Here is a 26,124-nt window from a genome sequence, read left to right on the forward strand (position 1 = left end):
GCTGGAAGATGAAGAACAACTGATTTCACACAATGATGTCTAGATCAAGAGCTTGTGAGGGTTAGATTTTCGGCTAAGTGGCAGCACTTTTCTCCTGACTAAAGGCAAGCATAATACACCAGCCATTACATTAATTTGACATAAATTCTGATCTGATAAATGCACTTTTCTATGATGGTGACCAACCACTGATAAACAGTTTCTTTGTTTCCTTTCTTAATGGATGAATTTAGATACAGGCAATTATGGCTGTCAACAATAAAGTGTAAACAATGGTTGGAAATCAAGTAATTATATTGTCTTGCGACAGCCTAGTTTCACTCTTGTGGATGAAAAATAGATGTGAACAATGGAAAATAAAAATTTCTAGATAATATTTTAATAATTTGTTTTGTCTTTAATGTAATGACACAATAAAAGGCAATTAATTCTGGAAAAAAACATGTCTAATATAAGTACAAATGAGTCTTTAAACATAGAAACATGGTCACATAAGTACTAATAAACAGCCAATATCCTAGTAATATGCATGCTAATAAGCAACTTAGTAGTGAGAATTGGACCCTAAACTAAAAATATATGGCTTCCTCTAAAGGAGAAGCTGATATTTGGGAGTCCTATCAAAAGACTTGTAAACCCCTTCTCTAAGCAGTAAGTGATTTCTGATATTATTGGACAAATCTCATTCTGATTCTGTCACAGTCATGTCATGTTTAGTTTCATTATCTTGTTCTGTTTAGTTTCTAGTCATGGCTTTCCCTGTCTCTGTTTTGCCTGGTTTCTAGTTCTTCATTAGTCGTCATAATTAATAATAATAATTCCTTACATTTATATAGCGCTTTGTTTGGGCACTCAAAGCGCTTTACATATTGAAGGGGGAATCTCCTCAACCACCACCAATGTGCAGCATCCACCTGGATGATGCGACGGCAGCCATATTGCGCCAGAACGCCCACCACACACCAGCTTATTGGTGGAGAGGAGACAAAGTGATGAAGCCAATCAGTGTATGGGGATGATTAGGAGGCCATGATGGACAGAGGCCAATGGGCAAATTTGGCCAGGATGTCGGGGTTACACCCCTACTCTTTTCGAAGGACATCCTAGAGAGTCAGGACCTCGGTTTAACGTCTCATCCGAAGGACGGTCATGGTTTCTGATTAGTTACACACCTGTTTTTGCTCTGTTGATCATTCCCTCTGTGTATTTAAGCCTTCGGTTTTCTCAGTTCTGTGTTCTGCATTAATGTTATGTCATGTGTAGAGGGTTTGATCAATCTACCTATTCTGTTTATTCATTCTGCAGCTTCGTCTTTGTTTGGGGGCAGATTCAGCTTTCATAATCATATTACTGAATAAATCATGTCTACAATCAACAAAAGCATCTAAGCTTTTGAATCACAGACTAAACACACACCATTGGAACATTTTCATATTTTTCTGTGACTTTAATACAGCAGAAAAGAGTTTGGAAAAAAACATAGTCATCACTTTTCCTGCATTACAGTTGTGAGAGCTTTACTCTGTCATTGAAATGAAAGAGTTTTCTGTGTTTCTTGTGCAAAAGCAACGTCTGTACTCTTTTACAATGGTATGCTCAAAGCTTTGTCTACTTAACAGTGAAATTTTCAAAGTTTTCATGGCCAAAGCACGAATCACATTGTTTCTCAAATTCTGCAGCTGATCATGCCTTTCCTATATAGCCTATGCATTTAATCAAATGAATATGTTTCTCTAAACCACTGTTTTTCCTTCCATCTTCACTGGTTCCATTTATGGCGTTCTTAGTTCATTTCATTTTTAAGATTTATACACTCCTCATAATTACCATTCATATATATTACATATTTGATGGTTTGGGTTGAATTCTTTGGGCAGGAGTTCAGGCTATGTTTGAAATAGCATACTATCTTGGCACTATTGGCTGCATACTGATTTTCTATTTGACAGGAAATCAGTATGCGCTATACATGCTGTGCATAGTCTGCACATATGTAATATCCAGAAGAAATTAATTTAAAGTGTGCTGGCTCCAATGCATGATGTCATTAATTCAAAAGCACTGTGTGTATCCACAATCCTGTTATTAGATGCCAGATTGTCTCAGGGGTCTCTTCACATTCTGCCATTTCCAGTGACTGGTACAATTTGCCAATGTCAGCCACCTCTGCAGTCAGGTATATGCCATGAATGGAGTCATCCTGCCATTATACTTGCCATTATGTGTTCTTCTTCCTCTTCATCCACACATGTTGCCTCAAGTTGCTGTGTGAAATATTGACTGTGTTCATAGATGTTTATATTTCAACTAGGATGGTTGGCATTGGAATGTTAAAGAGCTAAGATTTCCTCATTTGGCCAGCAGAAGGGTACATAAGAGGTGAAGATGGCATTGTCCTGAACGATGTCTGAGCATAGGGTCATCTTTGCAGTTTTTTTAAAAGTTGGTCTCTAGTTTTGCCCTCTGGAGGCCCAATGAATTCCTGATGAAGATAGTTAGTAGAGGCATATAGGTGGCATTGAGTTACAAGCTTTCTTGGAATTGATACAGGCTGTGCTCAAGTTGATTTTATAGATGTAACTGCTCAATCTTGTTTCAAGAAGTGTTTAAAATGTTAAAATTGGAGAAAGATTCCAAACTTCTTCATTTAAAGATGAAATGAATCAAAATGAAAATTCTGTCATCATTTACTCACCAAGTTGTTCCAAACCTCTATGATTTTCTTTCTTCTGCTGAACACAAGAGAAGATATTTTGAAAAATATACCAAACAGTTGATGCCGGGCCCCATTGAAAAAAAAAAAATGCTGGAAGTCAATATAAATATCTTCTCTTGTGAACTATCCCTTTAACTTTAATCAATGAGTGGCATCTAGATTTATAAAACTTCCTACTCATTCAAAAAAGTGACATCATCCTATTGTGCTGCTGAATGAAACTTATTTGAAGGCTTGCTTGTCAGTGCTGTTTGGATAAATACAGTTATTTTCACAGGGTTATGAAAAAGATTAACAAGCATTTTTTTTTTTTTTAAAAAAGGGGAAATACATCTCTTTAGCCTTACCCTGGAGTTGCCACCATCCGTCTATGGTTGCGAAAACAGTGCAGTGAAAACACTGTGAAAAAAAGAAAAGAAGGTAAGACCTACCATTATGAAAGCAACACCAGAGCCACTTTTTGAAGCACAAAACATTCACTCAACAACACTAAGAGAGAAGGAATACCTTTGGCTTGTTGTATATAATGATAGGCTACTTCTTTTTGTGTATATATGTTAAAATAGGTATTTGCATGTGTGTTCTTGGTAGAAAAGACTGGTACTATTTTATTGTTCTGTTTTGAATAATGAAACATATTCCAAATAGAGAACATGGAGGGAAAGAGGCAATGTTTCTGATTCAGATATAGACAACATGCCAGGCACATGCACACTTTCCTTTGCATGAGTAGACTGCTGAACTGCGCTGCAAAGAATTAGCATATGTTTTATGTTGGTAGAAGTGAATTTTTCATGTTGTGTTCCTGAGTGTGCAGGTATTGTGTGAATGAGTAAAATGAAGGTCTGCATTTGAGACATTGTGTGCTGCACAATAACACGCTCTGTGTTAATATTCATCAAGAATATTTGTCCTTAGATGTCAACTTTGTCAGCCCAATTGTAAATTTCCTTAAAAACTACAAAAGAAGTAATTGATGGCCTGTCGGTACATGTATAAACAACATTTTTATTCCAAAGCTCCTGCATCAAACATATTGCATTGTCACTCTCAGAGAATAACAGCCTCCAGCTGTTGGTACATGATGCTACAGTATTCATAATATAGGCTATAGTTAACAAGGAGACTTAATTAATTGTGTTTGTACTTTACATTTTTAATTTTCAACCTCTCTCTGTGAAAGTATTGAGAAATCTGGGAAAAGATTGCTTGCTTGGAGGTAAGATGTTGAAATTAAATAAAATTTAAAGCTTTGCATGGGTTTATAGGATAAATAAATATAATCTGACATACACAGGTCTAAATTTTCATCTGTTGAGTGGGATGGCCTTATCAACAGAGACAAATGCAAGTGTAGTAGAGCATTGTTTTATTTAAATTATTTAGACTAGTTCTTATCAATGTGCTTGAACTTCCTCAAAACACCTAAAGGCACCTTATGGCAAAAATAAACAGTGAATCATGCAGAAAATTTGTGTAACCTTATCCCGCAGTTAGCTCTATGTCAGAAAAGATCATTTGAATAGCCTATCTATTGATATGAAAACTGTCATCATGAAACATGTAACTCGATTTTTTGAGATGGAGCTAAAACACTTCATAATCTAATGAAGATATGGGAATAATTGTTTGGAATCTGTTGGTCTTTTCATGAAGAAAGCTTTGGAGATCTATTCAAATTGCCATGGTGATAACTGAAATCAAAGCAGCTTCCATTAACATGGGTTGCACGAGAACTACTGTAAAGAATAGTGTTATCACAGTATGCCCTAATTTTTCTATTTAGAGTAGATAAAAAGGCTAATGTGGTATCTTTATTCCCTTCAGGGAGATCGCAGCCCATGTGTAGTTTGTTTCTCCTCCTCTCTTCCTCGCAGCAGCAGGGCGGGAATCTCTCCATCAGGTTTTAATAGTAAGAGCGCAGCGCGTGCAGTAGCAGCAGTTTACTAACCAGCGCAGCGGGAAAACAGCGCAACTTTACTCAGAAACAACATCTTTTGATTTGTTTTTGGATCTTTCCTCGCTTTGAGTTAATTTCCCCTAAAAGAAAGCAGAGAGTTTCTTCTGAATCAAGAGTGGAAGCGTTTATCTCACAAAAGGTGAGACATTTTATATTGTTTGTGGTTAGGAAAATGTTGTTTTTGAAGATCATGTGACATGTTTGGAATTGGCTCTATTTCACATTAATTTGCATTTATTAATTTTACTTTAGGCTAAGTGGACTTTAATATAAAATCATATTGACTGAATTAGCTATTTTAAATACCGATAATAGCCTATCAAATTTTTATATTTTTCTTTTTAATATGCTTTTCATATTTAGCTTTGCTAAACACTAACATTACTAAAAAGATGAATCTTTTAGATTATCAGAATCATTTAGATAAAAAAAAGATTATCATTTATTGCTGTAATCGTTAATGTAATTTCCATACTTGCAGTAGCTGCTCCTGGCACTTCATCTTGCCGTGCGTCTAGTTAGGCTGCGTCAGTTTCATCTCTTTGAAGTGCGCTCCTGATCAAATTAGTCCGATAAACCCAACCCACATCTATTTAGATTTTAAACTCCTACCTTAATCTGAACTGTACAACATCGCGTTCGCCTGGACATTCGGCATGTGGTCACTGATCCTCATGCCAGCAGAGGATTCATTTGCTAGATTTGCCTTCATCTAACCTCTACCATGTGCCCAACTTTTAGGGTGTGGTAAACTGCATTCAATAATTCTGGATCATTGATCTGAATGAGTGATTTTCACTATAGCTATTTAATCTTTATGAAATCATTATTTCATAACATTTGTACTGTGGAGGCAGTATCTTGTTTCAAGGAATGTTTACAATGATAAAACTGGAAAAAAAGATTCCAAACGTCTTCATTTAAAGGTTCACCCAAAAATGAAAATTCTGTCATCATTTACTCACCAAGTTGTTCCAAACCTGTATGAATTTCTTTCTTCTGCTGAACACAAGAGAAGATATTTTGAAGAATGTGGGTAACCAGACAGTTGATGGGCCCCACTTGACTTTCATAGTATGGAGAAAAAAAATGCTATGGAAGTCAAAGGGGCCCATCAACTGTTTGGTTACCCATATTCTTCAAAATATCTTCTCTTGTGAACTATCCCATTAACTTTAATCAATGAGTGGCATCTGTAGGACTTACAAAAGTTCCTCCTTATTCAAAAAAGTGACATCATCCTATTGTGCTGCTGAATGAAACTTATTCGAAGGCTTGCTTGTCAGTGCTGTTTGGATAAATACAGTTATTTTCACAGGGTTATGAAAAAGATTGACAACCTTTTTCTAGCATAGTGACTGCATTTAATTTTCACCTGAGTCATAACAAAAATTCTGATGTTGATAATATGTTATATTAAACAGTAATCAATACCTATTTGTTTGTCATGCCATTGAATGTGAAATAAGCACGTCGTCGTCAACCCTTATAATATGGCAGAAAATAGGGTTATTCTGATTGGAGAGGAAATGTTTGGTAAATCAAGAAAAAAATGAAACCCTTAAAAATGCAACAGTCTTCATATTATGTAATAGATGCTCAAGGCTGTCAGTTGTGAGAGAGGGGAATTGATTTTGGTTACCTGATTATACAGACAATGACAAACCTGACAAACCTTTCTGTAAAATAAATTGTGAAATTCTGTGTGTGTTTTTACTGTTACTGTAGAGTTATATAACAAAGATGAGTAGGGGTTCAATCATTTGATTAAACAGTGAATGAGCAGTTGGGGTGAAACTGCTGCTGTTTTGGATGGGGGGCTCTGAGAAAGCTACTTGGATTTTCATAGTTCACACTTCAGAGGAGGCACAGCGTGTATAGCTGGATACGTCATTATTAAACAACACAGTTCAGCCGAGTCCACAAGACCATTTGATCAGCCTTTAGCAAAGTATAGCACCACGAATGTACAAATAATTTGTTTAGCTATAACATGTTGTAGAGCCCTTCCCACAAGATGTGGCAGACTGGATTATGTTCAGTCTCTGAACATTTTTTCTCTCATATAGTTGCAGATTTAAAGTGGGAGATAAAGGATATAATAAAATAGAAGGTGGCTGATTGAAAGTAACCACCCATCACATATTTAATCTATACAAAGATGAAAGTATATTTTGGTCTGAAGTTAAAGGTGACTGTACACACACACACGCACACACACACAAATACAAAAATGTATTTAATCTTTGAAAGCTTTTCACACAAGGTGATTTCAAGGTCGCCTGGCAAGACTGGACTCCACGAGAACGCAAGTCCGTTCTCTGCATTTTTGGAATTGAGAAACAGCCACAATAATGTGGGGTAAATAACCCCAGTGTAAAAAGAGGTCGCAACAATGAGCAGACCCTGGCCAGATATAAACACTAAATTTTGCGGCAGTGATCAAAATGAGTAGATAACCTTTGAAACTAATGTTATCCTTCAAAAAAAGATTGTATTACATTGTTATGCCAGTAGGTGGCAACCAGTTACTTTTAAAAATGTACTTGATATTCGTTTAAAAACTCTGGACGAAACAAGTCTTCATTCATTAAAGGGTTAGTTCACCCAAAAATGAAAATTATGTCATTAATGACTCACCCTCATGTCGTTCCAAACCCGTAAGACCTCCGTTCATCTTCAGAACACAGTTTAAGATATTTTAGATTTAGTCCGAGAGCTTTCTGTCCCTCCATTGAAAATGTATGTACGGTATACTGTCCATGTCCAGAAAGGTAATAAAAACATCATCAAAGTAGTCCATGTGACATCAGTGGGTTAGTTAGAAGTTTTTGAAGCATCGAAAATACATTTTGGTCCAAAAATAACAAAAACTACAACTTTATTCAGCATTGTCTTCTCTTCCGGGTCTGTTGTCAATCTGGGTTCACGACTCCACAGTGACGCTGCTGACGTGTTATCCGGTGCGCCCGAGCTTCATTTACAGTCTGAGGGAGACGCACGCTGTATTCAAGCTATTCTACATTGTTTGTATTTTGGTATTGCTATATTTTTTAAAATGGTGCGTCAGTGTGCATGTCGCGGATGTCCTAATCGCCAAAAACAACGGCGTAAAAGTGCATTACCAACGCAGACAGATGAAAGGATACAATGGAATCAATTCAATGGAATCAATTCAATGGAAAGGATTCCGGAAGAGAAGACAATGCTGAATAAAGTCGTAGTTTTTGTCATTTTGGACCAAAATGTATTTTCTATGCTTCAACAAATTCTAACTAACCCACTGATGTCACATGGACTACTTTGATGATGTTTTTATTACCTTTCTGGACAGTATACCGTACATACATTTTCAATGGAGGGACAGAAAGCTCTCGGACTAAATCTAAAATATCTTAAACTGTGTTCCTAAGATGAACAGAGGTCTTACGGGTTTGGAACGACATGAGGGTGAGTCATTAATGACATAATTTTCATTTTTGGGTGAACTAACCCTTTAATTTCAAACGATTTTTTTACACAATGAAATCATTTAAAATAAATATTTTTGTAATTACATTTTAGATGTTTATAAATAGATGTATAACATTAAATGGACATTTTGTCAGAACCTCAAGTACTTATTTTGTTTAGTTTTCTAATGTTTTGTTAAAAATCCAGAATATCCAGAATCATAAATTAAGTTTAAAAGAAGATATAATATATTTGGCATCTAACTTATACTATTAGCACTGTTTCTAATGTTAAAATGTACAATCTTAAAAACTCGGATGAAGTCTTTATGCATATTAAGGGCTTTGGGACATTTTGGGGGTTATAAAATAACAACTTCTTATGCAAAATTCACTTTAAACAAAGATCCACATTTCAGACTTTAACTCTTAAAGATAACGTGGACTATGTGCCATAGTTTAGTTGTGGAAGATTGCCGCCATCTACTGGAAAACAAACACTTTTAAAATTTAAATAATATGACATTTCAACTAATTATTCTCGTCGCTTCATAACATTAAGGTTGAAGAACCACTGTACTCACATGAACTGTTTAAATATGTCTTTAGTAGCTTTTTGGGCATCTGAAATGTTAAAGGTGCCCTAGAACTTTTTTTTAAAAGATGTAATATAAGTCTAAGGTGTCCCCTGAATGTGTCTGTGAAGTTTCAGTTCAAAATACCCCATAGATTTTTTTTAAATTAATTTTTTTAACTGCCTATTTTGGGGCATAATTAGAAACGAGCCGATTTCAGGTTGCGACCCCTTTAAATCGCGTTCTCCGCCCCCTCCCGAGCTCTCGACTCTATCACAGCATAAACAAAGTTTACACAGCTAATATAACCCTCAAAATGGATCTTTACAAAGTGTTCGTCATGCATACTGAATGCATGCGTCGGATTATGTGAGTATTGTATTTATTTGGGTGTTTACATTTGATATTGAATGAGTTTGATAGTGCTCCGTGGCTAACGGCTAACATTACACACTGTTGGAGAGATTTATAAAGAATGAAGTTGTGTTTATGAATTATACTGACTGCAAGTGTTTAAAAATGAAAATAATGACGGCTCTCTTGTCTCCGTGAATACAGTAATAAACAGTGGTAACTTTAACCACATTTAACAGTACATTAGCAACATGCTAACGAAACATTTAGAAAGACAATTCCCAAATATAACTAAAAATATCATGTTATCATGGATCACGTCAGTTATTATTGCTCCATCTGCCATTTTTCGCTGTTTTCCTTGCTTGCTTACCTAGTCTGATTATTCAGCAGTGCACATCCAGACGTCCAGCCCTCAATCATGGGCTGGCATATGCAAATATTGGGGCGTACACCCCGACTGTTACGTAACAGTCGGTGTTATGTTGAGATTCGCCTGTTTTCCGGAGGTCTTTTAAACAAATGAGATTTATATAAGATGGAGGAAACAATGGAGTTTGAAACTCACTGTATGTCTTTTCCATGTACTGAACTCTTGTTATTTAACTATGCCAATATAAATTAAATTTTTAATTCTAGGGCACCTTTAACTATCTTGCTGGCAATGCAGGCCTCACTGAGCCATTGGATTTTATTAAAAATATCTTAATTAGTGTTCCGAAGATTAACGATAGTCTTACGGGTGTGGATCGACATGAGGGTGAGTAATTAAAGACAGAGTTTTCATTTTTGGGTGAACTAACCCGTTTTTGTTGGTTTGTAGCGTTAGCAAGCGTTGACAAAGTCAGGAGGGACAGATGTATGTACAGCTAAAAAATGAAGCACCATTTATCACCATTTATTTTAAGCACTTTATCTCAGCACTGCTCAGCAGAGTTATTGAATGCAGAAGAATTACTTCTACATTGGCACCAACAGCCTTCTTATCCACAATTCATCATAGATGCTAGGCTGTCTCCATTGACATCGGCCTTAAACTCAGCATAGAGCTTTTTAGGTACTAATGCTCAAAACTGTGTGCAACTGTTTTGAAAATTGACAAAAGAATGATTATCGTGTCAGATCTCGTCTCTTGTCTGTCTCTGCAGTGCGAGTCTTCATGCTTAATGGATGAGTTATTAAGTGGATGTGAACTTCTGACTGGAAGCCGAAAGCTTGAGGGACTCCACTGCAGCACACATATACATCATCAGTATTGCTTCATAATCCTGAGAGAGCAGGATTAAATAGATTTTGTAATATATCAATGCAAATCATGGTTCGTGTTCCTGGCTTTGTTTTTCAAAAATAAAACTTTCACTGTAACTAAACCTTGTGGAAGGAAAAGTTGTGTAAGGAGATTAAATACTAAGCCAGATAATAAAGCCCAAAGCAGGCTGATTAGGTGTGGGTAATGCTGCTTTATTCAAATACTGCATTTAGTTATTTTATGATTATGACTAAAACTGCTGCTGTTAAATTTCATTAGCACCTCACTGCATTCTGTTTTCAGCTATATGGTGACAATGTTTCAGATATTACGGAATGGCATATTGGTGCCTGTATGTTTTATAATAATATAAGGGACATATACACAAATACAAAACACCATCAGGGTAACACTTATGATGCTAAAATAATGCAATAATCATTAAATAAATAACAGCAAATGTAACACAATAATACTACTGATAATAAAACAGAACTATTGAAATAAAATATAATATGTTGTGTCAGGGTCACACAGGGACTTCTAATGTGCTTTTTATGTAGTTTTACAGTAAAATTAGTTCAACACCACATATGAAAAAAGAAAACTGAAGAGAAATGCTTTTTAGGATGTCTTTTTAACTGCAAAATACAAAGCTATGAGTTTTGATATTTAAGATTTCCATGTATTATTAATGTAAATGCATTGCTTTGTTTGCAGAGCATGAGTGCAAGGCAATGACAGGACAATATTAGTACAACACTTTCATATGGCATTTCTATTATTTAACTCTTTCCTTTTTTGCATTTGCTGTTTAGTCATTCAGCACAAAAGCCATTATCTGATTCAAAAAACAAGACAAATGGGGTTGGATAATCCAGAGTGTCAAACCAGTTATAATTTACTGCTCACTATCAGCTGAGATATGATGCTTGGGAAGGTCATGTCCTTCAGAGTTCACAGCAATATAGATCACATCAATTTTATGACAAGACAGCAGTGATCTGAAAGTGAAAATGGCTTTCAATGAAGTTCTGTCAAAGCAGAATATAAATAACTGGTGCGTGGTACTTTAAATGTACATATGAAATGTTGATCAAATGTTATAAAGGACAGACTTCAAGGCTATTGCAGCTTATTGCCTGGGGGGGGGGGGGGGGGGTAATTAAAAAGAGCTATTATTTTTAGCTTTAAGTATTTGTAGACGGTCATATTCTCTTTCGTTTTCTGAACTAGCTGATACAAGCTGCTTTCAAATTAATTTTCTCATTCATCCTTGCTGAAGTTGTTGGTTTGTGCCACAAATATGACTATATGTGTCTTTTATAGGGAAGCCATTGTTCTCTCATCTTAAAGAAAGGTGAATGTGAAAATGGCAGTAAATTAATGTGGATCGAACCTTGAATTATACATGCCATCTGCCATTAGAAACACTACATCAGATTGCTGTTAATTATGATTGGGTCTCTGTCTGACATGAATCAATGCAACATGTAATTTCTGACATCATAAATATATAATTAAAAAAAACAAACACCTGTAATGCATACACATCTCTCAACAAGAACACATTCACATTGGAAGTATTTTCATTAATTACTCTAGTGTGTAAAGCATAAAAGACCAATGCAGCCATTGAACTGCATTTACACTATAAATTAAGAGAACTGCAAAAAAGAGAGTCGGTAATCCATGCGTTTTACCTTCATGTGTTTTATACGTCATACCTTATATGTCACAGTTGTTTATCCAGCATACGTGACCTCGCCTTAAGCTTTCATGCAGAGGAAAGGAGCTTGCTTGCCAGATAGATTCAAGATTGCAACCAAGCACAGACTCTCCACTAGTACTCTGTGACATCACACATAATGGATTTTTTCTTACAAGATGTGACTACAATTTAAAATATTCACAACCTCACCATTTTAGCAATGCAAAGCACAGACAACTAACAGACAACCAGTTGGTTAGAGAATGCAATAGAGTTTATAATATTTAAAGCACACTGCATGTTAATGCACGGCAATGTGCAAAACATTAGAGTGGATTTGTGCACACCTTTTATCTCATTAAAATAATGACATTTGATTATACCTTGTGGGAATATGACATATTGAAGTGGTAGTAATATTCTTCTCGATATGATGTGAAAAAATGAGGGTTTCACTATTATATATAGTTATAGTTATATATAGTATTATAGTTACTTGAACATTTTAAAAGTATAGAAGGGATGATATATCTTTTTTAGAGTAATCACCTTTTGTTTCACATACAGTACTGGTATGAATAGTATTTAAAAGTGCCCTAGAACTTTTTTTAAAAAGATGTAATATAAGTCTAAGGTGTCCCCTGAATGTGTCTGTGAAGTTTCAGCTCAAAATACCCCATAGATTTTTTTTAATAATTTTTTTTTAACTGCCTATTTTGGGGCATAATTAGAAATGAGCCGATTCAAGGTGTGTGGCCCTTTAAATCTCGTGCTCCACGCCCCAAGAGCTCACACTTGCCTTAAACAACATTAAAAAAAGTTCAAACAGCTTTATATAAGCTAATATAACCCTCAAAATGGATCTTTACAAAGTGTTCGTCATGCAGCATGTCTAATCGCGTAAGTACAGTGTTTATTTTGATGTTTACATTGATTCTGAATGAGTTTGAGGCTATGCTCCGTGGCTAACGGCTAATGCTACACTGTTGGAGAGATTTATAAAGAATTAAGTTGTGTTTATTAGGGCTGAACGATATTCTGTTTTAACATCGACATCGCGATGTGCGCGTGAGCGATAGTCACATCGCCGGAACATGCGATGTGAAGGGTAGTAGCCCATGGTGTATTAAGAGAATTGTATTGTATTGTATGTCTTTTCCATGTACTGAACTCTTGTTATTTAACTATGCCAAGATAAATTCAATTTTTGAATCTAGGCCACCTTTAATTTTTCTTTCTCTCTCTCTTCACAAAGATGGCGATGAAATTATTGGACCCCAACTCCACTATAACATGTCCATTTTTCTCCTCTGTGGAGAACGGCCACAACGTCTCAGTGAACCGTACCTCCTCTCGTCCATACCATTATCCAAACATCACCTATGTGGACTTCTATCTGCATGAGCCCTTGGTGTCTGCTATCTTCATTGTATCCTACCTCCTCATCTTTATTGTGTGCATGGTGGGAAATGGAGTGGTGTGCTTTATCGTGCTAAGGAGCAAGAACATGCGTACGGTCACCAATCTCTTCATTCTCAACCTGGCCATCAGTGACCTGTTGGTTGGCATCTTTTGCATGCCCACAACATTGGTGGACAACATCATCACGGGTAAGGCTCTTTTTGCTATTGTGATCAAATGTTTTCTGTGTTTTTTCAAACAAAATTGAACTATATTACTTGCATTAAAAGGGTAAACATACAAAAAAATATCATTGTTGTTATATAATTGCAATGTATAGTTACAGTAAATATTATTTTGCACAGTTCGCCGTCTAGGCATAAATACCCCTTACCTTAAATTAATTATACGAAAGCAATAAGGTATGAGAGGCTATGCTGTATCGTGAATAAGTCACGGCTGAAGGGCGTTGTTAGGCACAACGCGAAGCGGAGGTCAGTTTTAAAATGTAGGTTAATTTTTAATTCATTTAATGAGTTTTAACACTTGTATGTGTATAATACAAAAAGGAAAATGACATTCAATTGCTTCTAATTTAACTAGTTTGCGAAGATCAGCACTACAATATACAAGCTCTTATTCCAAGATACACACAGAACAAAATGTCACACACTTCACAACAGCACTACACTTCTACAAGAGGGTAAAATCAAAACAGCACATTCCCATGATGCTTTTCAAAGAAACAGCCAATTAGAACTATTTCCACTAGGGGTGTGACGAGATTGAGTTCACGAGACGAGACAAGATTTTTACACACTATTTTTAAGCAATCCTCAATGGCGAAATACATGACTAGAAAAAATATTCTGCAGGTGTATTTGAAATGTTTTAACTAATCATCTTGTAATGAATGCCATTTCAGTTCTACTTTCTGAGTATGAATTATCATATGCAGTAAAAGACAACAATACTCAAGCACTGTAAAAGGTTTTGCCACTAACTCAACTGACTGACTTCTCTTCTGTATGATTTCAGTCTCTTCAGACCTTACTGTACATGATTTATGAGCTTCTACAACTTTTGACCTCCTAACTGAACTCCTTTCCACAAACTGATCATAGAAATAAAAACGGTATATATAAAAATGTTAACACTTTACAATAAGGTCTCATTTATTAACATTAATGTATAAACCAACATCAACTAACAATGAGCAATATATTTGCTACAGTATTTATTAATCTTTGTTTATGTTAGTTAATAAAAATAGTCATTCATTGTTAGTCCATGATAGTTCACAGCGCATTAACTAATGTTAACAAATGAAACCTTATTGTTTGTGCTTAATAAGATTAAGAGAAAACTGTTATTCATTTTTATGGTAACACTTTACAATAAGTGCAACCATAATCGCACTCTCTCAATATTCAAAGTGCAAGTAAGACCAAATTTTTCTTTGATACAGAGCTAAGAGATGTTTACAGCTACACTGCCCAGCCTAAAATAGCGTTCATATTGAGAGATATTTGCATTCATCAGGGAGCCGCTTTCAAAATGCGGGGTATTGAAATCGCGTTTGAATGCGCGCTCGCGTTTACTTTCACTTTCACGAACGCGCGTAACTCTATGAATATGGAGCAGCGGCGACCATTATCCAACTGAATTAAATGTTTTTTATTTAAATACAAAGCAAAACCATAGTGGAGGCGTAATGTAAACGTAGCGGTGGCATATTCTTTCCTAATCATCCTAACACTTTGTCATGGCAACATCACCAGATTACTTTTCGCCTCGACGAGAAATCTCGTCACATATTAGTCTTGCGAGATCTCGCGACACGAGATCTCATCACACCCCTACTAATTTCCATTAAAGTCAAAATAAATGGTAACTATTTACAAAAGGCCTTTCTGTACAGTGCATGATTCTAAACTATGAGGGGTGAAATTAAGCCAAACACCCATTAAAATAGTTTCCAGCATCAAAATATCTGTTTATATGTTCAGTGGTGACATAAAAAGTGTTAACTTTCCATTGACCGAAGGACAAACATGATAACATCAGGCAATCTAAAACAGCCACATTTGAGAAATTATTTATATGTATGGTATATAGTCTTGTCTTGTTTAGTAGCCTACATTTTGTGTGTGTGTGTGTGTGTGTGGTGCTTACACAGGTATTTGATGCACAACTTATCAGTATTTCAAGAGGATGAATGCACAGACATTATAGGCCTTGAACTAATCATAGAAGAATGTTTAGGTAATTTGTAGGTAATCAAGTGAATCTGACTGAACAAGCTCTTCCTGAACACCTTGAAATTGGTCTGTTCTTGTACATCACTATAAAGGCTGCTAAGCTGAGCAATGATTTTTTCTAAAATAAGTACCTTTGGCTCAGTGGGTTCTTCAGAGAGGAATGACATTTTTCATTGGCTGCATCCTCATTTCTTTCATCTGGTTACCTTGCAATCATTACATACTTCGAAGCCTACCGAGTGTGCTCATTCATCAGAGAATCTACAATCACAATCACTATGGACCTCATGGAGTTTTTATGAATCACAGTTCTTCTTGCTAATCCTCCCCACCGAGATGTGTTCCCCTGGAGCTTAACAAGCTTCCAATCAACAAACGGGAAGAACCTTCTATTGTGAAAAGCATTTGAATGCAGAAATTAACTGAAGAAATTGTACTGCAATACTGCAAAGACAGTAGCAGGAAAGATTTTACAAAGCAGTTTGAAATTTTGTTACTTTTAAAACAATGGAAACATCCAAGGGATCCTGAGCCTTTGATGTTTATTTGTACAATAGAAAGAACTGTAGATGACAGAACTAAAACAGCTTGTAAAGTTCTGAAAATTATCAATGTGTTCATGCTGCACTGTACATAGAGATACTATACATAAAATATGAAAGAAGTGACTTAAGTTCATATGCGCTGTTGAGCAGAGCGACTGAGTGCCACAGATGTTCACAGCCATGCTGATATTGCAAGTGTGATTTTTTTTTTTTTTACATTTAGATTACCTTTGCTATCATCTAATGCTTCTTTAAAACTCATCTTTAACACTAATAATTGAATAACACTGTTGAATGTAATTTTTAGCAGATACTGTACATTCATTCTGTCAGCATTCTGTCAGACCTCATTCAGCAATTATATGACTGCACTGAATATCAGTGTTTACTCAAAGCATTTCTCCTGCATATGGCAGAAGAGGAGGTACATTACAGTTACATTGATGGCATTTAACAGATGCTCTTTTTACAGAGTGACTGAGAAAAGTGCATTAGCATCACATATGACACCGTTGCGATCAGCAGATGGCAAAGCATGCAATCTGGAACACGACCTGCTAGGAAAGAAATGCTACTACAAATATTAAATACAGGCCAGTGTAAAATAAGCCAATGATTTTTTTTTTTAGCTTGCCCATGTATTATTCTGTATGTCCTGACTGTGGTTATTAAAATAAGGGGTGTAAATGACAGGTTAGTGTTAAGTGTGACACCAATGTTCTTGCCGTTTTTTGTGGATAAGATGGTTCAAAATTGAAATGTCAAAGTCTTGCAAAGGGTGGTTCTTGGCTGAAATGAACAACAGTGCAATTTTTGCTAAATACAGCTTAAAATGATGGCTGTTATTGTGCCTGCCAGGTATGATTCAGTGAGGATGCCTGGTGGTCAGATAGTGGAAAACAGAGAGTTGTTAATAGCCACAGCATTATCAATGTAAGAATGATAGCCATGAGAACAGACAACATTTACAACATTGACGAGCAAGACTTAAACTTAAACTTTATGTGCCAAAGAGAAACGTCCCATATGAAATGCATATATCTAAAAATGCAATGCATTCACCAAGTAAAAATGTACATCACAAAGCTTCAAATGCTTGAAAAGAACTATGAGTTCAAAGCACAAATGATTCAGAACTGAATGTCCTCCAGACGTTTTAGACTTGCTCTGAGAGAACACGTTTTGTTTCTATCTCCTATGGCACATGGTAGACCCTTTGAAATTTCAGAATTGCAATCATCTGGCATATCGCTTGTCTGTGTTTTGTTACGTGGACTCTTAACTTGTAGTTTTGCTTTGTTTCCTGTTTCCCCTTTTTATCCCCTAATCGTCCTTATCTATGTCTTGTTTAGCTATCTATTGTAGTTGCCATGTAGATTCGCATAGAATCTTTTTCTCTACATTTTGGCCTTCCGTCCGCACTGAGACAGTGTTTTTGTCCTGCGAAAACTGAGCTTTTAAAGATGCTCTCTGTGGATACCCACATGGAAAGAACCTATATGTGGATATATGCGCATATATGAAACCTATATGCAGTGTATATGTACATATATGCTGCATATATGCACATATATGATAATATATATGCTGCATATATGCGCATATATACTGCATATATGCTATATATATGCTGCATATATGCGCATATATACTGCATATATGCTATATATATGCTGCATATATGCGTATATATACTGCATATATGTGTATATATGCCACATATAGGCAAAATTGAGGTGCATATATGTGCATATACAGGAAATATAGGTCTCCTGTATTGCTTCTTCATATCCATATATATGCCCTATACATACAAGATATGTCTTCTATATAGCTAATGGCAGGATCTGGTCATTTTGTAGCTCATATCTCATTTTTGACTGTCATACATGATGCCTAGCTCATATTTTCTATTATCAAGGCAAAAACTAAGAATTAACGAAAAAAATTATGCAAGAACTTATGTATGTGCGAATGTAGCAGTTATGTATTTAGACAATTATTTTGTGATTCCACTTGCCATGACCATATTTGGGGTTTCCTGCCGCCATGCTGACTTGGGGTGTTGACGCACTTTGCTGCTTCCCAGTCTGCATGAGACATCACAGCGGCAGGTCGCACAAAGTTTTTGCGGTGATTCAATTAAGGCCATGTTTCATGTAACAGCTGAATTCACATGATATATTTGTATGATTGTAATCCAAAACCCCTCTGTGATGTACATTCAGATGTTTCGTTGATTATTTTTCTTTACTTAAGTTACTTTTAATATCTCTCTTTCTCAGCGTTGTGCGTTGCTGCCGCATGCTGTTTGTATGCTGCACAAGTCCTCATATATTGCCATTTGTGTTATACAGAATAAAGTGAGGACCTGATGGCAAGATTTTTCGCAGAAAACACACCGCTACACGAACACGTGAAATTGGTCCCACATGGAAAAAACCTATATAAACATATATGTTTCAATATAGGTTTGATATAGGTTTTTAATATATGTGACATATATAAAATTGGCCGTTTTCCTATATTATGTGTACATATATGTACATATATGTGTATATATATATATATATATATATATATATATATATATATGTGTACATATATGTGTACATATATGCGTACATATATGTGTACATATGTGTACATATATGTGTGCATATATGTGTACATATATGTGTGCATATATGTGTACATATATGTGTGCATATATGTGTACATATATGTGTGCATATATGTACATATATGTACATATAATATAGGAAAACGGCCAATTTTATATATGTCACATATATGTAAAACCTATATCAAAACCTATATTGAAACATATATGTTTATATAGGTTTTTTCCATGTGGGTATGTTATAGTGTGGACTGTGAAAATGGAGGTATTCGAAAACGGTGACAAACGATGTTTAGTTATGTGACACATATTTTACCCAATGATATCTATGGTAATGGCCGGCATGTTTCTGCTATTTGCTTTTATTGTGTTGCTAAAAATAAATATTACTTTATTTTTTATTAAGGATACATTTGAAAAATGCCATTTTCAAATGTATCCTAATGTAGATCATGGGTTTCTCGTACTTAAATATGATAATGTGCATGTTTATATTGTTAAAATCTTGAATACCTAAGATACTGCAAACAGACACTGAAATTAACAACAAAACACTACTAGTCATTGATTTGGGAGCTGCTACAAATCCCCAGTGACAATCAGTCACCAGGACTCCAACTAGCAATATTCTCTTACAGTTCTAAGCACACGCTTCCTATCCTGGGTGCTCTTAGCTGTCACATAGCAACACGATCCGTGGAACTTTCTGTGTGATACCTGGTGACAGCTGCTCTTTGCTTAGTTACCAAACAGGCAGGGAGGCGAATCTCATTAAAACACTGAACTCCCTCTGTTCTATCTCCACCGACAGGGCTATAGCAGGCGGGCTACTAAAGAACCACTTTTAGTTATACCAGGGTATCTGAAAACTCTAAGACTTCTTGGTAATGACAACACATACATTTTTATGTACAACCAACATTTCACTTTTACAAACCCCACCTATAACACCTCCATGTAATTGACTCCATACCTCACACCTCCAAAACCCAGGCTAAGTAAGAACATGTGTTGACATATGGAAGGAAGATTTCCCTATTTTTTGTCAATGTGCCTTACACCAACAACAAATGACATTAATTTAATTGGACTCTGTGTTCTCAGCTTTATAAGGCCTCAATATACTCACAGCAAGTTGTTTTTCGTTTTTAACTTAGGGAGAAAAGGAAGTTTGAAATACCTTTGTGGTGATATATTTTTAGCGAACATCCTGACACCACTTCAGTTTTTACTATAAGCAGGTCTTTTGTGATTACGTGTTTTTACTCACATCTGACTTTGACGGACTGAACTAAACCTACCTATTGTGTAATTGCCACGGACCAGTGGTAGTTAAGCTGGAGTAAACTTTTCTGGAAAGTTTGCTTTGGTGAGCTGAACTCCCGAAACAAACTCCAACTGTGTATTGGTATGATTTCATTCAAAATTATGTCACACCAGTACATTCTAAGATTCCCAAGTATATTGGGGCCTTAAAGCAGGATATACTGCTGATCCCAACAGCACATCAAAACATCACCACAGGTCAGAGGAGATACAAGCCTCAACTTTGGTATTTTTTTCTGCTGCTCCGGTGTTGGAAAATGCAATCCACCAAATACTTCAAGGCATTTCTGGAGCCAAGAACCTCAGTGACAATACCATTGTGTGCAGTTCAGCATGAGCAGACCCTGACAGCAGCCTAACGGCACTATTCCAGAGACTCAAAGAAAAAAGGCATCACACTTAATCACTGTAAATATAAGTTTAATAAATCCAGGTTTGAAATCTTTCCATTTGTGTCCTCAGCAAATGGCATCTGCTGACCTCAAAAAGGTGACTGCAGTGCAACACTTCAGATCAGTGCTCTAACCATTGCCAGTGAAATGCTAGTTTTACAGACATTACCAATTGTTCTGAATCCAAAATATGTAAATTATATGATTTGCAAATAATAACAAATTGACATAAAGATTATATGAAATATTTATTTGTCAATCCAACATCACAAAGGAGCTTAATTATAAATCCATGTAAATTTCAGTTGTACTGTACGTAATTGTTTAGGCCGACTTGAGTACAGTAGAAATAAGCTGCAGTATATATGCTGTGTACAAAGCCGATGTTTTAAATTTATTCGGCATTGTATATAAGACATTTACATAGCACAGAATCCATATGATAGTGACAGGTGTACTCCTTGATAGTGACAGACTTTGACTCCTTGTTGCAAAGTAGGCTACCATAAAGTCAAACATCGCTTGTTATTTTCATTGCTTGTTATTTTTACTATAATTAAATGCTTGAGCATTTTTATTGCTACTAACAGGAAAGGGCCAGACAATCCAGTCTTTCACGCCTGCCTATTTCTAACCCACCCCCCAACACACATACACACAACAACAGCCACGACTCTTGAATAATTCAAAGAGGAGACTCTTTGCACAGTCCAGTTGTCCAAAAGTGTTTTCTCCAAGCTTTTGATGGAATACCATCCAGTGAAATTTCTCTGGTTTTCCAACCAAAGATTATTAGTTATCCCAAAATCCACATTGAAACTAAGAGGCAACTGTGCTTTTGCTGTACTGTAGATGCCCCCAAGCTTTTAAAATTACCTTCTTGTTTTTTGTTGTTTTTAATTGTGCTCTATAAATCACTCATTCACATCACCTCAAATAGCTTGATGACTGACCTTGAACAGACCTTCTGTTGGCTCATGAATCACATTAGGCCATTGCGAAGACAGACAAAATATCTTGTTTCTTTCTTAGCTTTATTAAGAGTTGAGGATACCCTGGCCTTCGAGGTCGCAAGTAATAGCACACAAGGACACAAGGGCAGATGCGTATTTGTAAGGTCCCCCCATGGAAAACGCCAGCATACATATCTTTTGTTCATGATTGTAAGTAAATAGATTTTTTTCTTGACAAGGAATGACCTTCATCCTCAGTTCAGCACTACTAAGTAAATAGAAAGAAAAAAACCCTCAAATACACAAAGATGTCTCTACAACTCCCTTGGACAGAACGGCACCTCAATTGCACCTCAGTTGCAAAAAGAATAGCTGTGGACTGTTAGTCAGCATGCCTGTATGCATGTTCAAGTGATAAGGAAATAAAAGAAACAAATAATTAACTAATTATTATTATCAAATAATTAAAAATGTTAATTATAAATAATAATTATAAATATCTTTTTTGACAGTTAACTGTTCAGCAAGTTTACAGACTAGCTTGGATTTCACCATTGCAAGATTACACCATTGTGGTTGCAGGCAAATGGATCTAATGAAGTTCATGCAGACTTCAGACAAAGCACTTCAGAGAGCTGGAACAGTACAAATTTCAGCCCTGTTCCTGGAGCCAATCAAACAAACCTCAGGTCATCAGCTTGTTTGGAAGAGACACCGGGAACAGGTTTAACCACTGGTCTATACCGCCTAAGTGTAGGCATCCTGCGTTCACATTATTTATTATAATTGAACAGCGAGTGAAACAAAAGTGGTGATATTCACACCAACAAGCATGATCGCAAGTGTGATGCTGCTTCTACAGAACAGTTCAATTAACAAGAACTTAATATTTAGTAACTTACAATTTTTTTTACAGAGTATTGTTATTTTTGCTCTGCCAGCGAAATCAGTTCTAAACCCAGTCAGAAAGCGTGAGGTGGATATTTAGGCTACCTACAATTCATTGTAGGAAACAAAAACTCGCAATTTTTTTCTATTTATCACAATTAAGCAGCGTGTGAAGGACTCACTGTAGATAAAGACAATTTATGTTTATATATTCATAACGGTATGAAATATGGGGACACTTTTTGATGGGGGACCTGTAATGTAAAGCTAGGGTGTTCTGAATGAATGCATTTTGTGAAGTGAACTTTAACAGATATCCTGTGCTCAGAGAACAGAGGCAGTGAACACTGCATAGGGAACCTTTGGATCGGAAGGCAGCTTCAGTGTCAGTGTAAATTGAACGAATCAGTTGAGTTGATTCACTGGCTCACTCATAAAGACTGTCACTGCATCCAAAATCGCATGAGTATGTACTACATGAATTTACTTAATTACCGTTTAAAAGAATGTTCTATATAGTATGAATATGGGTAGTATGAATGAAATTTGGATTTGCTACATCCAATATGTTTTTACTGACCTACCAGTGTCAGTTATGTTGCTTCACTGCCATTTATAAATCTTCTCATGGGATTAGTAAAAAATTCACTGCCATTAATAAATCATCTCATGGGATAGTAAAGTGCCCATCGAATGTACACTTCAGAATCTTCAGTAGGCTAAGTGAAGTCCGTCTGGCATGAGTAGTATAGGTCATCCGGGTACTTTTCGCCTGTTGTTTTTCAAATATCTTTTGGCGTACTATTTTTCGCATAACTATTTATTGTAGGGAAGTGTTTAATTTTGGACACAGCAAGTCACTTGGTTTGTTGCTGAATGTATCAGTTGAATAAATGATTCATTGACTCACTCATAAATTCAGTCACTTGACTTTACGTTACCTGCAAAAAAGAGTAGGATAAATTGAGACTGTCCTCACTGCAGCCTCTAGCACAATGATGTACTGGACTAAATCCAATTTGTAGTGGCCGTATGCTTTTTATTTCCCAAAGTTTAGTTTAGTGCAAACTTCGTCCTGCAGCTGATTCGTGAGACTTTATTACTTTGTCAGTCAGTGCTGATTGCCTATGCTGCAACAGACACTAACTCCTAATCCGACCATACACCCTAACCTTGACTGGCTTTGCTAGTCCGCTACATATTTAATTTAATTTAGTACATCATCGCACTACAGGCTGCAGCGAGGACCTTCACACGAGCCTTTGTGAAGAATCCTTATAAAAATTTGAAGTGACACGTTACCATGAATAAGATGGAGAAGAGCGTCTTCCTTTTTAGCTGTTTTTACTATTCTTAGACCACAACATTGTTCATTCTCTATAGACCTAGTGTTCAGGGTTTTTGTATATACGGGAATGATGTAAGAATTAGCAATACAGTCATCTTTATTTGCAGTTGGATACATTTAAATCTGGACTGTTTTCAGTTCTTTAAATGAGGAAAATGAATCTTTAATCTTAAATGAACCCTGACATTCTTTGTGTATGTATTTGTTGTCTCCTGTTTCTCAAATGAATTCTTTCATTTGTAACTCTCTGTTTTGCCACACTCATTCGATAACTTCCTCTTTTACTGTCTCACAATCTCTACCCAATTTTTTTTTTCTCTGTAATTAGGGTCAGAGCACCGATGGTGTGAGGACCATATTGTAATTGCTCAGTCAGTTAATATTCTTCTCTGAAATGAATCACATTTTTGAGGGCCTAAACATGTTTGAAAACTCATGAAACTTTGCACACTCATCAGAAGTGTTGAAAATTTATGTCCGATATGGGTTTCAGAATTAGGTGTGCCAAAATGGAACAAGCGCCACCTACAAAATTTCAATTAAGAGCCCTTTGTGCTACATTTCACGTAAAGGTATGAAATTCGGTAGACACATTTAACAGCCCAATACCTACAAAAAATTCCCTGGGTGCAAAATCTGTAAACCCAACAGGAAGTGAGATATTTTGTGTTTGTCTCTGCAAAATTCTAGCAGTTTTTGCCATTTCCATACGTTGTACTTTAACGAACTCCTCCTAGAGCTTTAATCAGATCAACATCATATTTAGTCAGTCTAATGTAAAGCCTTTGCGACGTTAAATTGCGAAGATCTAGAGTTTTCGCTGAAGGGCGTGCCCCAAACTTCACGTTTTATTAGAGTCCTGGCCTAAAGACATCTACGTGGCAATATTCAGTTACAGTCATAGCGCCACCTGGTGGCAACAGGAAATGGCATGCTTTACACTGTAATTCACTCCCAGAAACACATTTCAATATGCCACGAAGTACCAAACATACTAGAAACACGTTAAATCATGCAACACTTGGCTAAGTGCTAATGTATGCAATTAACACCACGAAACAGGAAGTTATTGTAACTCAAGCATACAATGTCTGATCTGCTCCAAACTTCACACATGTTCGATAATAGTCCTGGCCTGAAGACATCTACATGATAATATTCAGTTACAGTCATAGTGCCACCTGTTGACAGCAGGAAGTGGGGCACTTTGAAATGACTTTGCCATAATTCTCCTGTATTTATGCATTTACTCGCTTACATGCATGTCGCCTACTGTTTACTGTTTTCCTAAGGCCAACGGGTGGCGGTAAGCCCGGGTGCGAGGGCCGCTTCATTGCTGCTTGCAGCTTTAATTTCCTCTGTTCTTCAGACCCATTTTTTCTTACTCCATCTGTCTTTTAAAAACCTCCTTGTCTATCACATCATTATTCACACCCACATGTCGACCAGCTGCTGCACAATATCTACAAATTTAATCAGCCTCTTAAAAGGATCTTCTGGGTTTACTCTTGCAAGAGGTGAACAAAAACAACATTTCCCAGAGTGATTGAGCTCTGTTCTTTTCTTCAGTCCTCTCTAATCCTCTCAGCTAACACTACTCACCATACAAAAAAAGTGCCAGCTTAAAGTGGTGTCAGTTTGTGAAAAAAGGAGAGTAAATAAGGAGAGAACACTGAATGGAAGAGAGAAAAAGAGAGATCAGAAAGTTCAGATTGTGAAGTCTGTCTGTCAAGTTGCATTAATTGTAAACTGAGGAAGAAAACTACAGAAGGAAGTACTACAGTACTACAGTATGTTCGCAGTGACAGTCTTGGATTGACAACAAAATGTTATATAAAATTAAATAAAGTAAATAATTAATTTTATGAGAACTAGCTGTAGTCTGGTTGTAGCCCCCAAGATTTGTACTTTCTAGAAAATCTAGAAAAAATGAACAATGATGTCGCAATTTAGGAGAGAAAATGAAATTATATGAAAAATGTGTGATTTCTTAAGATGTATTTAATCTATGTAATTCAAAGTAATTTCTGGTCTGTTGTTCATATTTCACTTTTCTCCTTTAGGTTGGCCTTTTGGCAGTTTGGTGTGTAAGTTGAGTGGGATGGTGCAGGGAATATCGGTATCCGCCTCTGTCTTCACTTTAGTGGCCATCGCTGTGGACAGGTATACAAAAAAGTAGTGTTGTCAAAATATTTTATTTTTCTGATTAATAATTTTTTGACAGGATAAGTAATACATATATATACTACCATTCAAAAATACTGTAAAAACGGTAATACTGTGGAATCTCATTACAGTTTAAAATAACTGTTTTCTTTTTAAAATATATTTTAAAATGTAATTTATTTGATCATGATCTTTCAGAAATAA

General features: G+C 36.1%; 1 protein-coding gene across 1 annotated transcript in view; it reads left to right on the forward strand.

Moving 5' to 3' along the window:
- The first annotated feature begins 4,435 nt into the window (after positions 1-4,435).
- The window catches only part of LOC125267125 (neuropeptide FF receptor 2), a 29,414-nt gene continuing 7,725 nt past the window's right edge, over positions 4,436-26,124 (forward strand). The window contains exons 1-3 of the mRNA XM_048188445.1: positions 4,436-4,815; positions 13,273-13,627; positions 25,818-25,917. Coding sequence (XP_048044402.1) covers positions 13,273-13,627; positions 25,818-25,917 — 455 coding nt within the window. The 5' untranslated portion in view covers positions 4,436-4,815. The remainder of the gene's footprint in view (positions 4,816-13,272; positions 13,628-25,817; positions 25,918-26,124) is intronic.

Source organism: Megalobrama amblycephala, linkage group LG4 (genome assembly GCF_018812025.1).
Source record: "Megalobrama amblycephala isolate DHTTF-2021 linkage group LG4, ASM1881202v1, whole genome shotgun sequence".
In the NCBI taxonomy this organism is placed as follows: domain Eukaryota; kingdom Metazoa; phylum Chordata; class Actinopteri; order Cypriniformes; family Xenocyprididae; genus Megalobrama; species Megalobrama amblycephala.